Source organism: Engystomops pustulosus, chromosome 2, assembly GCF_040894005.1.
Source record: "Engystomops pustulosus chromosome 2, aEngPut4.maternal, whole genome shotgun sequence".
Lineage (NCBI taxonomy): Eukaryota > Metazoa > Chordata > Amphibia > Anura > Leptodactylidae > Engystomops > Engystomops pustulosus.
In genome coordinates this window covers 197,634,883-197,649,891 of record NC_092412.1, presented here as the reverse complement: position 1 = coordinate 197,649,891, position 15,009 = coordinate 197,634,883, and the positions used below count along the sequence as shown (strand labels likewise).

General features: G+C 44.9%; 1 protein-coding gene across 1 annotated transcript in view; it reads right to left on the bottom strand.

Moving 5' to 3' along the window:
- The window catches only part of LOC140119109 (amine oxidase [flavin-containing]-like), a 73,776-nt gene that overhangs the window by 20,672 nt on the left and 38,095 nt on the right, over window positions 1-15,009 (bottom strand). The window contains exons 3-5 of the mRNA XM_072137770.1: window positions 14,021-14,158; window positions 11,517-11,621; window positions 11,250-11,341 (exon numbers count right to left, since the gene is read on the bottom strand). Coding sequence (XP_071993871.1) covers window positions 11,250-11,341; window positions 11,517-11,621; window positions 14,021-14,158 — 335 coding nt within the window. The remainder of the gene's footprint in view (window positions 1-11,249; window positions 11,342-11,516; window positions 11,622-14,020; window positions 14,159-15,009) is intronic.

Genomic DNA, 15,009 nt, shown 5'->3' with positions numbered 1-15,009 from the left:
TCCACTGCTTTTCACAATTCATTCTACAACTACAGGGGATCCCCCACTTAAGAACCCCAGACTTACAGACGACCCCTAGTTACAAACAGACTTCTGGGTGTTGGTAATTTATTGTACTTTAGTCCTAGGCTACAATAAACAGCTATAACAGTTATCAAAGGTGTCTGCAATTAAACTTTATTGTTAATCCTGGTTCTTATGACAATCAAACAATTTTAAAATGCAGTTGTCACAGACACCAAAAAAATTTGTCTGGAGTTACAGACAAGAACATATCCTATACAGAACCTATCCTGTTCATAACCTGGGGACTGCCTGTATAATAAAATGCCTTTCGATTTTACAATATCCTACATGGAGAAGGTGATTTTTTTTCATGCAATTATCATTATGATTACTCTTCAGTTTGTATAGATTCTTATTAGAGATGAGCGAACATGCTCGTCCGAGCTTGATGCTCGGTCGAGCATTAGGGTACTCGAAACTGCTCGTTGCTCGGACGAATACTTCGCCCGCTCGAGAAAATGGCAGCTCCCGCCGTTTTGCTTTTTGGCGGCCAGAAACAGAGCCAATCACAAGCCAGGAGACTCTGCACTCCACCCAGCATGACGTGGTACCCTTACACGTCGATAGCAGTGTTTGGCTGGCCAGATCAGGTGACCCTGGGATAGACTAGCCGCTGCCCGCGCTGCTCGGATCATTCTGTGTCTGGATGCCGCTAGGGAGAGAGCTGCTGCTGGTCAGGGAAAGCGTTAGGGTGTTCTATTAGCTTACTGTTAGGCAGGAGTGCTTCTCAAAGAACCCAACAGCCCTTCTTAGGGCTACAATAACGTTCTACTTTTTTTATTTTAATTTGCATCTAGTACCATTTTGTGAGGAATTAGCAGGGGGACTTGCTACCGTTGTGTTTAGCTCTTAGTGGCACACATATCCATAGCAAAGACCGAAGTGGGAAAATTTAGTAGGGGTTGGATTTCAATTAGGCACTAACTCAGTGTCATCTCATCTGACAGTAGTGTGCTTTGATACTTGGCTAGAAAATAGCCATAGGAGAATACAAAGAGCTTACTTACGCATACAGTAGCGTTCTATATATTTGATTTCTGGTTGATCTGCTGGTGGCTGTACTTTCTGCAGTGCATGTACTAGCCAATTCTGAGCAATTTGTAGTGAGACTTGCGACCGCTGTGTTCTGCGCTTAGTGACGCACATATCCATAGCAAAGACCGAAGTGGGAAAATTTAGTAGGGGTTGGATTTCAATTAGGCACTAACTCAGTGTCATCTCATCTGACAGTAGTGTGCTTTGATACTTGGCTAGAAAATAGCCATAGGAGAATACAAAGAGCTTACTTACGCATACAGTAGCGTTCTATATATTTGATTTCTGGTTGATCTGCTGGTGGCTGTACTTTCTGCAGTGCATGTACTAGCCAATTCTGAGCAATTTGTAGTGAGACTTGCGACCGCTGTGTTCTGCGCTTAGTGACGCACATATCCATAGCAAAGACCGAAGTGGGAAAATTTAGTAGGGGTTGGATTTCAATTAGGCACTAACTCAGTGTCATCTCATCTGACAGTAGTGTGCTTTGATACTTGGCTAGAAAATAGCCATAGGAGAATACAAAGAGCTTACTTACGCATACAGTAGCGTTCTATATATTTGATTTCTGGTTGATCTGCTGGTGGCTGTACTTTCTGCAGTGCATGTACTAGCCAATTCTGAGCAATTTGTAGTGAGACTTGCGACCGCTGTGTTCTGCGCTTAGTGACGCACATATCCATAGCAAAGACCGAAGTGGGAAAATTTAGTAGGGGTTGGATTTCAATTAGGCACTAACTCAGTGTCATCTCATCTGACAGTAGTGTGCTTTGATACTTGGCTAGAAAATAGCCATAGGAGAATACAAAGAGCTTACTTACGCATACAGTAGCGTTCTATATATTTGATTTCTGGTTGATCTGCTGGTGGCTGTACTTTCTGCAGTGCATGTACTAGCCAATTCTGAGCAATTTGTAGTGAGACTTGCGACCGCTGTGTTCTGCGCTTAGTGACGCACATATCCATAGCAAAGACCGAAGTGGGAAAATTTAGTAGGGGTTGGATTTCAATTAGGCACTAACTCAGTGTCATCTCATCTGGCATAGTAGTGTGCTTTGATACTTGGCTAGAAAATAGCCATAGCAATAGGATAGCATTGTTTGGTTTTAAAAACTCAAAAAAAAACAAAAAACACAAAAAAAAAAAAACACACAAAAAAAAACAAAAAAAGTAAAAAAAAAAATAAAGTTATAACTCTCATTTTAAAAATGTTTAACCCGAGGGCTAGGGGTAGAGGACGAGGGCGGGGACGTGGGCGTCCAACTACTGCAGGGGTCAGAGGCCGTGGTCCTGGGCGGGGTGAGACACCACCTGCTGATGAGGGAGCAGGGGAACGCCGCAGAGCTACACTCCCTAGGTTCATGTCTGAAGTTACTGGGACTCGTGGTAGAGCACTGTTGAGGCCAGAACAGTGCGAACAGGTGATGTCGTGGATTGCTGACAATGCTTCGAGCAATTTGTCCACCACCAGTCAGTCTTCCACGCAGTCCACCCATGTCACCGAAATCGCCACTCCTCCAGCTCCTGCACCTCAGCCTCCTCCCCCCCAGTCTGCCCCCTCCCAGGAAAATTTGGCATTTGAACCGGCATACTCTGAGGAACTGTTTTCTGGACCCTTCCCACAGTCACAAACCACTTGTCCGGTTGCTGCTGAGCAATTTTCCGATGCCCAGGTTTTCCAACAGTCACAGTCTGTGGGTGATGATGACCTTCTTGACGTAGTGGAAGTGTGTAAAGAGGTGTCCGACGATGAGGAGACACGGTTGTCAGACAGTGGGGAAGTTGTTGTCAGGGCAGGAAGTCCGAGGGGGGAGCAGACTGAGGGATCGGAGCATGATGAGGTGACAGACCCAAGCTGGGTTGAGAGGCCGGGTGAACACAGTGCTTCTGAGACGGAGGAGAGTCCTCGACCAGAACAGGTTGGAAGAGGCAGTGGTGGGGCCAGACGGAGAGGCAGGGCCAGAGCTGGTGCATCAGCGCCAAATGTGTCAACTAGTGAAGCTCCCGTGGCGAGGGCTCCTGCGGCGAGGGCTAGATCTTCAGAAGTCTGGAGGTTCTTTAAGGAAACACCGGATGACCGACGGACTGTGGTGTGCAACATTTGCCAAACCAGGCTCAGCAGGGGTTCCACCACTACTAGCTTAACTACCACCAGTATGCGCAGGCATATGAATGCTAAACACCCCACTCAGTGGCAACAAGCCCGTTCACCTCCGGCCGTGCACACCACTGCTCCTTCCCCTGTGTCAGCTGCTAGTCAGCCCCCTGCCCAGGACCCTGCCACAAAAACCCCATCGTCGCCTCCACGATCCTCCACAGCATCCACCAGCGTTCAGCTCTCCATACCCCAGACGCTGGAGCGGAAACGCAAATATAGTGCAACCCACCCGCACGCCCAAGCCCTTAATGTGCACATCTCCAGATTGCTTAGCCTGGAGATGCTGCCCTATAGGCTAGTAGAGACCGAGGCCTTTCGCAACCTCATGGCGGCGGCCGCCCCTCGGTATTCGGTCCCCAGCCGCCACTACTTTTCCCGATGTGCCGTCCCAGCCCTGCACCAGCACGTGTCAGACAACATCATCCGTGCCCTGACCAACGCCGTTTCTGACAAGGTCCACCTGACCACGGACACGTGGACGAGTGCTGCCGGGCAGGGCCACTATATATCGCTGACGGCACATTGGGTTAACTTGGTGGAGGCTGGGACCGAGTCTGACACTGGGGCTGCTCATATACTGCCGACGCCGAGGATTGCGGGGCCTACCTCGGTCCAGGTGTTTCAGGCCTACTATGCCTCCTCCTCCTCCCACCCCTCCTCCACCTCCTCCTCCGAACTACCATCCGTGGGCACGGCGCCATCAGTCGGTAGCTCTAGGCACAGCAGCAGTGCCGTCGCTAAGCGACAGCAGGCGGTGCTCAAACTGCTGAGCCTAGGCGACAAAAGGCACACCGCCCAAGAGCTATTACAGGGCATCACGGCGCAGACTGATCTGTGGCTGGCACCGCTGAACCTCAAGCCGGGAATGGTTGTGTGTGACAACGGCCGTAACCTGGTGGCGGCTCTGCAACTCGGCAGACTGACACATGTGCCATGCCTGGCCCATGTGTTAAATCTGATAGTTCAGCGTTTCCTCAAGACATACCCCAATCTGTCTGATTTGCTCACGAAGGTGCGCCGCATCTGTGCGCATTTCAGGAAGTCCAGCCCAGATGCTGCCACTCTCAGGGCAGCGCAGCGCCGCCTCCAACTGCCCGCTCACCGACTGTTGTGCGACGTGCCCACGAGGTGGAATTCAACACTGACCATGTTATCCAGAGTTTACCAGCAGCGCAGAGCGATTGTAGACTGCCAGATGTCAACTTCCACCAGAACTGGTAGTCAGGTCAGTCAGCTTCCTCAAGTCTACAATGAGGAGTGGACGTGGATGTCTGATATCTGTCAGGTGCTGAGTAACTTTGAGGAGTCAACACAGATGGTCAGTGGCGATGCCGCCATCATCAGCCTCACCATCCCGCTGCTTGGCCTGTTGAAAAACTCTCTGGTCAGCATGAAGTCGGAAGCTTTGCGCTCGTCACAAGAGACAGGGGAAGAATATTCCCTTGTTGATAGCCAAAGCACCCTCAGGTCTGTTTCTCAGCGCATATCGGAGGAGGTGGAGGTGGAGGAGGATGAGGAGGAAGAGGAGGAGAATGTTGGTGAGACACAAGAGGGGACCATTGTTGAGTCCTTTACTGTTCAGCGTGTATGGGCAGAAGAAGAGGAGTTGGAGGAGTTGGAGGAGGAGGAAATGGACAGTCAGGCCAGTGAGGGGAGTGAATTCTTACGCGTTGGTACTCTGGCGCATATGGCAGATTTCATGCTAGGCTGCCTATCCCGTGACCCTCGCGTTCAAAGAATTTATTCCAGCACCGATTACTGGGTGTTCACTCTCCTGGACCCACGGTACAAGCAAAATCTTTCCACTCTCATCCCTGCAGAGGAAAGGAGTGTGAGAATGCATGAATACCAGCAGGCCCTGGTGCACAAGCTGAAACAGTATTTCCCTTCTGACAGCGCTAGCGGCAGAGTGCGTAGTTCTGCGGGACAAGTAGCGAGGGAGAGTAGGCGAGCAGGCAGCTTGTCCAGCACTGGCAAGGGTACGCTTTACAAGGCTTTTGCCAGCTTTATGTCACCCCAGCAAGACACTGTCACCTGTCCCCAGTCTCGGCAGAGTAGGGCTGATCTTTACAGAAAGATGGTGAGGGAGTACGTAGCTGACCATACCATCGTCCTAAATGATCACACAGCTCCCTACAACTACTGGGTTTCAAAGCTGGACATGTGGCACGAACTGGCGCTGTACGCCTTGGAGGTTCTTGCCTGCCCTGCCGCTAGCGTCTTGTCCGAGCGGGTTTTCAGTGCAGCTGGTGGCATCATCACCGATAAGCGTACACGCCTGTCGACTGACAGCGCTGACAGGCTGACGCTTATTAAAATGAATAAAGGCTGGATTTCTCAGAATTTCCAATCTCCACCAGGTGAAGGAAGCTCAACCTGAATAATTGATCCACTCCTCCTCCTCCTCATTTTCCTCCTTCTCCTCCTCTTTGTACAGTAAAGCAGAGGAAAATGGCTATTTTTTGACAGGGCCCACTGGCTCTTGCTATAGTACTTCATGCATTTAATTTTTCTGGAGGGCCACCTACCCGGTCCTCTGTTTGAAACAATTTTTGTGAGTGCCACATACAGGCACTCAATCTATTCCATTTTACTGCAGGGCCACCTACCTGCTCCTCTGGTTTGAAACATTTTTGGGACTGCCACATACAGGCACTCAATCTATTCCATTTTACTGGAGGGCCACCTACCTGCTCCTCTGGTTTGAAAAATTTTTGGGACTGCCACATACAGGCACTCAATCTATTCCATTTTACTGCAGGGCCACCTACCTGCTCCTCTGGTTTGAAACATTTTTGGGACTGCCACATACAGGCACTCAATCTATTCCATTTTACTGGAGGGCCACCTACCTGCTCCTCTGGTTTGAAAAATTTTTGGGACTGCCACATACAGGCACTCAATCTATTCCATTTTACTGCAGGGCCACCTACCTGCTCCTCTGGTTTGAAACATTTTTGGGACTGCCACATACAGGCACTCAATCTATTCCATTTTACTGCAGGGCCACCTACCTGCTCCTCTGGTTTGAAACATTTTTGGGACTGCCACATACAGGCACTCAATCTATTCCATTTTACTGCAGGGCCACCTACCTGCTCCTCTGGTTTGAAACATTTTTGGGACTGCCACATACAGGCACTCAATCTATTCCATTTTACTGGAGGGCCACCTACCTGCTCCTCTGGTTTGAAAAATTTTTGGGACTGCCACATACAGGCACTCAATCTATTCCATTTTACTGCAGGGCCACCTACCTGCTCCTCTGGTTTGAAACATTTTTGGGACTGCCACATACAGGCACTCAATCTATTCCATTTTACTGGAGGGCCACCTACCTGCTCCTCTGGTTTGAAAAATGTTTGGGACTGCCACATACAGGCACTATCCAAATTAAATTGTCTCCATAGCAGCCTCCACACGTTGTCTCCATTGCTACCTCCAAAAGTCGTCCATATAGCTGCCTCCATACATCGTCCCTTTATCAAACGAGGTGTGTCAGGCAGAAATTTGGGTTGTTTTCATGGATTACACATCAAAGTTGTTAACTTTGTCGCCACCCTGCTGTGTTATCCACAAAATATACTGGCAAACTTTTACCATTTAGGGATATTATTTCAGCGCTTCTGGCGCATCTGTTTACATTCCCCTCACCCGCCATATCCTAAACTTATAAGAACGCTACTACACTTGATCTTATACAAAAGGTTCTTAGAAGTGCTGTTTGGGGAGTAGCCTAGAGACAGGGGCTTGAATTGGCGAAAGCTCGCCTGGCAGCGGAGCGCCAGCTCCATGCGCATCATGCGCTTCTTGCGCATCTGTTTACATTCCCCTCACCCGCCATATCCCAAACTTATAAGAACGCTACTACACTTAACTTGGTGCAGGCTGGGACCGAGTCTGACCCTGGGGCTGGTCATATACTGCCGACGCAGAGAATTGCGGGGCCTACCTCGGTCCAGGTCTCAAAGGCCTACTATACCTCCTCCCACCCCTCCTCCACCTCCTCCTCCTCCGAATTACCATCCGTGGGCATGGCGCCATCAGTCGGTAGCTCTAGGCACAGCAGCAGTGCCGTCGCTAAGCGACAGCAGGCGGTGCTGAAACTGCTGAGCCTAGGCGATAAAAGGCACACCGCCCAAGAGCTATTACAGGGCATTCCACATCAAAGTTGTTAACTTTGTCGCCAACCTGCTGTGTAATCCACAAAATATACTTGCAAACTTTTACCATTTAGGGATATTATTTCAGCGCTTCTTGCGCATCTGTTTACATTCCCCTCACCCGCCATATCCTAAACTTATAAGAACGCTACTACACTTGATCTTATACAAAAGGTTCTTAGAAGTGCTGTTTGGGGAGTAGCCTAGAGACAGGGGCTTGGATTGGCAAAAGCTCGCCTGGCTGCAGAGCGCCAGCTCCATCCCAAGATCCAACTAACATAGTTGCAGCACCTTTAACCTCTTAACGCTCAGCGTCCGATATATCGGACGCTGAGCGCAGTGACTTAGCGCTCAGCGTCCGATATATCGGACGCTGAGCTGATGCCGGTTCAGCTCAAGATCTGAGCCGAACCGGCATCGGGAAACACGGGGTGCCGGCTGTAACTAATAGCCGGCACCCCAGTGTAACACCCGCGATCGGAGTTGTCTCCGATCGCGGGTGCTTAACCCGTTAAATGCCGCGGTCAGCGCGACCGCGGCATCTAACTTGTATCTGGGGGATCTTTCCCCCACAATCGGCCCCCCCGAACCGTTTTCGGGGTGCGCCGATCGTTGCTATAGTAACTCTGGGGTCCGATCTGGACCCCAGAGTTACCTGCAAGAATTGCCAGTAAGATGGCGTCTGTGACGTCATCTTACTGGCACAGTGCCAGCCTATGCAAGTGTATAGGCTGACACTGATAATACTCTGCAATACATGAGTATTGCAGAATATTATCATGAAGAAGCAATCAGAAGATTGCTTCTTCATGTCCCATGGTATAAAAGTGAAAAAGTAAAAAAAAAAGTTATTCAATAAAAAAATAAAGTCATAAATCACTAAAAATGCCCCAAACCCCCAAAACATATAAAGAGACATATAACTCAAAAAAAAGTCTAAATCATAACACAAACCCCACATATATAGTATCACCGCGTCCGTAACAACCCGTAGAATAAAAGTAAATCATTATTGAACCCGCACGATAAACGCCGTAAAAAAAAACTGTTATAAACCCTCCAAAAATTATGATTTTTACCTTTTCAATCCCACAAAAAATGCTATAAAATGTGATCAAAAAACCATATGTACTGCGACATGATACTGGTGCAATGTACAACATGTCCCGCAAAAAACAAGCCATCAACCAGCTCCGTAGCCAAAAAAGTAACAAAGTTATGCCACTTGGAAGACGGCAATACATAAATGATAGATTTTTCCCCACATTAGGGTTTTGTTTGACAAATTTAGTAAAACGTAAGAAAATATATTCATGTTTGGTATCCCCGTAATCGTATCAACCCATAGAATAAAGATAACATGATTATTAGTCTATACGGTGAACACCAAAAAAAAAGTAAAAAATCCAGTACAGAATTGATGCTTTTCTACTCCTGTCCTCAAAAAACGTTCCTAAATTTTCAACAATAGGTGATACAAACCCCAAAATGGTAACATTGGAAAAAGCATCTCATCCCGCAAAAAAAATGGCATCACATGGCCCCAATAACGAAAAAGCGAAAATTTTATAGCCTTCAAAAGGGGCCAATGAGGAAACTAAAATCCTGGCAGCTGCAGCGCCCTCCTTCCCTTCTGCACCTCGCTGTGCCCCCATAACACAAGTCACAGCCACATGTGGGGGGTCTTTGTACTCAGGAGAAATTGCATAACAAATTGTATGGTGGGTTTTCTCTTTTTATCTTTTGGAAATGTGTAAATTTTAGGGCTAAATGAACGTATAAGGGAACAATATGACCATTCTAAATTTCACCTCCATTTTGATTCAATTACTATGAAGATCTCAAGGGGTTAACAATCTTCGTAAAAGCTGTTTCTGATAGCTTGAGGGGTGCAGATTTGAAAATGGGTTGGTTATATAGGGGGTTTTGATGCTAAATATGTAAAATTTCATTCCAAACTGTATTTATCCCCAAAATAGTCAATTCTGAAAATCCGGAAAAGCGCTATTCTATTTGTAAGCCGCGTGACATCAAAATAAATTATCCAGACATTTCAGAAATTATGAAAATGTAAAGTAGACAAATGGGAAATGTTATTCAGCAACTTATTTAGGTGGTAAATCGATCTGCCTGAAAACGCAATGATTTTGAATTTCGAAAATGGCAAATTTTTCCAAAAATTTATCATATTTTCTTTTTTTTTGTAAATAAATGCAAAACTTATCTGCCAAAATTTACCACTAAAATGAAGTACAACATGTGGGGAAAAAACAATCTCAGAATCGCTTTGATAAGTAACAGTGTTCAAAAGTTATAACCGTATAAAGAGACGCAAGTCAGAATCCAAAAAATCGGGCTGAGCCTTAAGCTACAAAATGGCTGCGTCCTTAAGGGGTTAATCTACTACTAGTTCACTGCCTCCATAATAATAATAATAATAATCTTTATTTATATAGCGCCATCATATTCCGTAGCGCTTTACAAATCATAGGAAACAAATACAAATGTATTGTAACAGAGCACAACATTTGTATGGAACAACAGGAGTGAGGTCCCTGCTCGCCAGAGCTTACGGTTTATGAAGATGATGGGGTAACACGAGGTAAAAGAATATTTAACGGTCAAGCCATTCTTCTTAGGGAATAGAACAAAATATAATAAATGGAATTGCTGTCGCTTGAACCACTCAGCCGTCATCTTATATACCAGGTCCAGGGTGAATGGGACTGCAGAGAAGTCTGGTGCCTGTTGGTTGCTGGATAACAGATGGGAGGACGACACAGGACGGGTTAGTAGAAGAGTTAAAACTTCATGCAGTTAATGAGTGTTATAGGCTTGCCTAAAGAAATGGGTTTTAAGAGCACGTTTGAAACTTTGGAGGTTAGGTATTAGTCTGATAGTCCAGGGCAGAGCATTCCATAGAATTGGTGCAGCTCTAGAGAAGTCTTGGAGACGCGAGTGGGAGGTCCGCACTAGGGTAGAGGTTAATCTAAGATCACTGGCGGATCTAAGAGCACGGGTTGGGCGATAGACTGAGATAAGAGAGGAGAGGTAGGGGGGTGCAGCATTATACAGAGCTTTATGGATGAGGGTTATTATTATTTTAAACTGTATTCGAAAGGAGACTGGCAGCCAGTGCAGCGACTGGCATGAACTGTAAGCATACATGGTCCCCTTATCAAACGAGCTGTGTCAGGCAGAATTTTGGGTTGTTTTCATGGCTTCCATGTTAACTTTGTCGCCACCCTGCTGTGTAATCCACAAAATATACTGGCAAACTTTTATCATGTACCGATATTATTTGAGCGCTTCTTGCTCCCCTCCTTTGGTTCCTCTCTGACACCCATTGGTTTGAAGCCTGAGTCCAATTAGGGTATGTCGCCATGCCACTCTCTAGCCTGCTGCCGCTGCCTCTGCCTCTGCATGCCGTCCCCTATAGTGTCAGGGTCAATTATTGGATGTTTTACATGCTATCTAGCTTCATTCTGTCACTCTGTCATGGCCATGCTGTTGCCCATAATTTCGGCATAATGGTGCGATTATGCAGCCTCAGAGGCATCCATGCATGCTGCCCCTGCTGTTTCCTGTCCATTTCCGTGGTGTTTCCATCCTTTTCTGAGGTTCCCAGGTGTTTGGCCAAGCTTCCCTGTGCAGAGCCTTGGTCCCCTTGAAAAATGCTCGAGTCTCCCATTGACTTCAATGGGGTTCGTTATTCGAGACGAGCACTCGAGCATCGGGAAAAGTTCGTCTCGAATAACGAGTACCCGAGCATTTTAGTGTTCGCTCATCTCTAATTCTTATACAATGTTTAAAACTCTGTTACTTACTTGGTCCAGCATATCTTGTCAATCAGTTCTTTCATTGTTATTTTGTCCCATTCCTCTGCATGTGGTGCATCCCATGGAGCATCACTGGGAATCTAAAAGAAAGGGTTTAAAACAGAAAAAAATTTCATAACTTGGAAACTGGAACCCTACCTAAATTCACGTATATTTCTATGGTCGTGCAGTGTTCGGTATTATATATATATATATATATATATATATATATATATTACTATTTCTAGTAATTCTTTCATTTGAATCCAAAATTACCTCCTTCCCCATTTCATCCATGGTTCTCCAGAGATTATTGTAATCCAAGTAGACAACTGGATTCCACATTGGAGGAAAGGGACCTTTAAAAGTATATGATTTACCCTAAATGGAAAAAAAGATATAGGATAAAGTTCTGAGTAATGTTCACAAAATCCCTTATAACAGAGATAGAATTTAACATCAGGGAGATATAAAAAATAAGTTTAAATAAGATTTTATGATATCAAGGAGTATGAATTACACATGGGTAACTAATAAAATAATAATTATAGGCACTTCCCAACCTATTCTTAGAGGGAAAAAACTGAAATGAAAGGCAAATGATTGTTTTACTTCAACTGAAGGTGATACATCTCACTCATTAGCCCAAATTTATCAAAAACAGTGCAAACTAAACTATATGCAGTATTGTGCAGGGGGCGCCAGATTCATGAATTGTGGCACCCGTTCTGCATGAATCTGGGACTCCCTGCACTGCTCTGACAGAGTGCACTAACTTTTTTTGGTGCACTTTTAATATAGAGGGGCTCATTTACTTACCCGGTCCATTTGCGATCCCACGGTGCATTGTCCGAGTGGAATTGCGTCCTGTCGGGATTCACTAAGGTCGCGCCTGATGTCCACCAGGTGTCGCTGCTGCGCCGAGGTCCACCAAGTTCACCATATTCTTCCTGGTGCTTGTAAGTGTGTGTTTTTTCAGCATCCGTCGGGTTCTCCAACTGCCACACCCCCGATTACCGTCGCATGAAAGCCATCGCCGATGCAATACAATCCGACGGAAATGTGCGATTCGGACCCTTAGTCAATGTGCCCCAAAGCGTGCAACACAATTGTGATTGGGCATTGCATGACGAATGAGGCGCATGGTCAACTGAGCACCAGAACGCCCCTTTTAGTGGAGAATTTGTGTAGCCACGACACAAATGTGTTGCAGACACTTTGAAAAATGCATGTGCAAGCAGTTTGCATTGAAAAGCCCTTATTTTTTAGTTTTTCCTTATTGTAGCTCTTAGAGGACTATTTTATGCAGTGCAACCATTTTGTGGTAAATATAACAAAGTAAGTATTATTTATTAAAGGGGTATTATCGTCTGGGCATTCAGTTTCATTAATTTGCCATATACATACATTTCTTCGATTAGATGTTATTAAAAATCTTTTAACTATGTGAAGATAATTTCTCATAAATGTAGTGATATGGTCCCATAGAAATAAGACTGTATCCTTGGATACGGCCACCTCTGCTGGAGGGATTACACAAAGAAACAAAAGGTTTTTGTATATGAAATGTCCGGGAGTTACTAGATGTCCCTCAACCGTCCTATGGTAAAGAACGGTGAATCCAGGTGGTCAGGCAGGGCTCAATAGTGCATCTCTGGCCATTGCTGCCAAAATGTGAGGTGGTCGTATCTGAGGAAGCCATCTCGTTTCTAAGGGACAACATGGCTACATTTATGAGAAATTATCTTTACACAGGAACTTTTTTTTAATAACATCCAATTGAAGAAATTTTACATATGGCAAATGAATTAAATTAAATGTGAATGCCAAGATGAGAATTCCCCTTTAACTCTTTTTGGTAGGGAAAAAAGAACAACAGTTCTGAATTGATATTTTTACACATTACATTTTGACTCATTTACCTTGCAGCTCAAAAAAGATGATAAGTTTTTTTTTCTTGGGTGGTATGATGATATTAATCCCACATTTTCATGTTTACTTTTATTATGCATTTTTCTTTTTAAGTGTGGCCTATAGTTGCTAGTCCAAGCTCACATCAGTCTAGTTCTTGCAGGGTTAGGATAAGATCAACCAGATGTAAAGATGGTGAGGAAAGGTTAGCCTCCTGTCGCTCATGGGCTGGTTCCCATGTTATCGAAGGGGAAAGTCCAATTTACATTGCGTGCAATAAAGCTAAGGTCAGTACCCTGCTTCACTGTAAATGCACCACGTGTTCAGGTAATGCACATAACTTGGGAGCCCAGCCACCATGGAAAGCTTGTTTACATTGCTTATTATTAATATAATAGTGTAATTTATTAATAACATGTTAACCACCAGATCTTGTGGATGACAACTGTACAAAATGTAACTCTCCCACTAGATGGGGCTGCGAGTACTTGCATATCACTGCAATCTGTGTCTGTCAACTAGTAAAGCCAACAGGTTTTTATGTTATTCTGATTTTATACTATTTTATACTTCACAAATTGTCTTTTATATCATTGATCTTCTGTTTGTATCCTTGTCATATGTGCCAATTTTAGATCTTTTCTAAAGCCCTTAAAAAACTGTTCATCATTTGCATAAGCAAACACAATGCAATGTTTTGTGAAAAGAACATAGATGGGATCCAGGAAAAGTTGGGTATAATATATATATAATATGAAGTATAGATAGGATTGTGGAAGCCGATAAAAATGTATTAATAACATATTGGCATTAATTTCAGAATAAGATATCAATGCTATTGCCTCATACATTGTAAATATGCATCTTACCTTAACATAATGAATGAGATGTTGCACTTCATTCACTTTATATGTTTCAACTCCAAATTCTTTGGCAACTCTTATGATTCTGTTCTGAGTTGGTCCAATGTATGCACCACCAAGATCCACATATTTTGCTTTGCTGTTCTGTTTGAAAACCAGTACAAACATTTTTACATTTTAAAATACTGAGGTTATGCACGTGCGGTGTATGAATTCATTAGTGGATCTCAACAACATTTATGGCTGCTGTATATAAATGAAGTGTAAATTCATCTAATTAGGATTTGATGTATATAAATTAATCAATTACATATGCTGTACATAAATTAGGGAGGAATGTACTTAATATAAGGCATTTAGTGGAGGGGCACTGTATGAGATTAATTTAGGGGGTTTACTCATTTAAATGGGGGGGGGGGGGCTATGTATAATGGAGTCTATCACATTCTATACATGATGAAGAAAACTATTTACCTGTGAGGAGTCCATGAGGAAAGGGTGAATAAGGCAATAAGGCAACAGTAAGTACTCTCCATCTCCTGATGGTATTCCTGATGTATAGTATACAGGCGGTCCCCTACTTAAAGGAAACCTACCACTTGTAGTGGCAGGTTTCCGATGGAAATACCGGGCACCAGCTCACCCTGAGCTTATTTTAGTTAGTGCTTTAAACCGCGGTATCGCGGTTTAAAACACTTTTTAAACGTTATAGCCGGCGCAGGCAGGTACGCGCTCGGCGCTTACCATGCGCGCGGCTCTCATTCACTTCCTATGTAGCCGCGCGCACGGTAAGCGCCGAGCGCGTACCTGCCTGCGCCGGCTATAAAGTTTAAAAAGTGTTTTAAACCGCGATACCGCGGTTTAAAACACTAACTAAAATAAGCTCCGGCACCAGCTCACCCTGAGCTGGTGCCCGGTATTGCCATCGGAAACCTGCCACTACAAGTGGTAGGTTTCCTTTAAGAACACCTGACTTACATACGACCCCTAGTTAC